The following is a 228-nucleotide window of genomic DNA, read 5'->3' as shown; positions in this document are numbered from 1 at the left end:
CGCTGCAGCAGCAGCTGCTGCAGCTGCTGCCGCAGAGACCAGCAGAAGTGGTGGGCACTGTGGGGGACTGCGACGACAGAGGAGACACAGAAGCAGCAGCGCAGCAGTGGACGGAGCAGCAGCTGCTCCCAGCCCTCAGGCGGCTGCAGCAGCACTGCAGCAGCAGCAGCAGCAGCAGCAGCAACGCTGCCAGGCGTGCTGCACGTAAGCTGCAGCGCGAGCCAAACT

The 228-nt window shown here is 66.2% G+C and overlaps 1 protein-coding gene across 1 annotated transcript in view; it reads left to right on the top strand.

The window, feature by feature from the left end:
• The window catches only part of ETH_00033515 (uncharacterized protein), a gene marked incomplete at both ends in the record, with an annotated part of 2,484 nt that extends 2,276 nt beyond the window's left edge, over positions 1-208 (top strand). Inside the window, one exon of the mRNA XM_013375131.1 lies at positions 43-208. Within this exon, the coding sequence (XP_013230585.1) occupies positions 43-208 (166 nt within the window). The remainder of the gene's footprint in view (positions 1-42) is intronic.
• Between the last annotated feature and the right edge of the window lie 20 nt (positions 209-228).

Source organism: Eimeria tenella, genomic scaffold (assembly GCF_000499545.2).
Source record: "Eimeria tenella Houghton genomic scaffold, Eth_scaff2542, whole genome shotgun sequence".
In the NCBI taxonomy this organism is placed as follows: Eukaryota; Apicomplexa; class Conoidasida; order Eucoccidiorida; family Eimeriidae; genus Eimeria; species Eimeria tenella.
The sequence above is the reverse complement of the archived record's forward strand: the minus strand, read 5'-3'. Positions and strand labels throughout refer to the sequence as shown.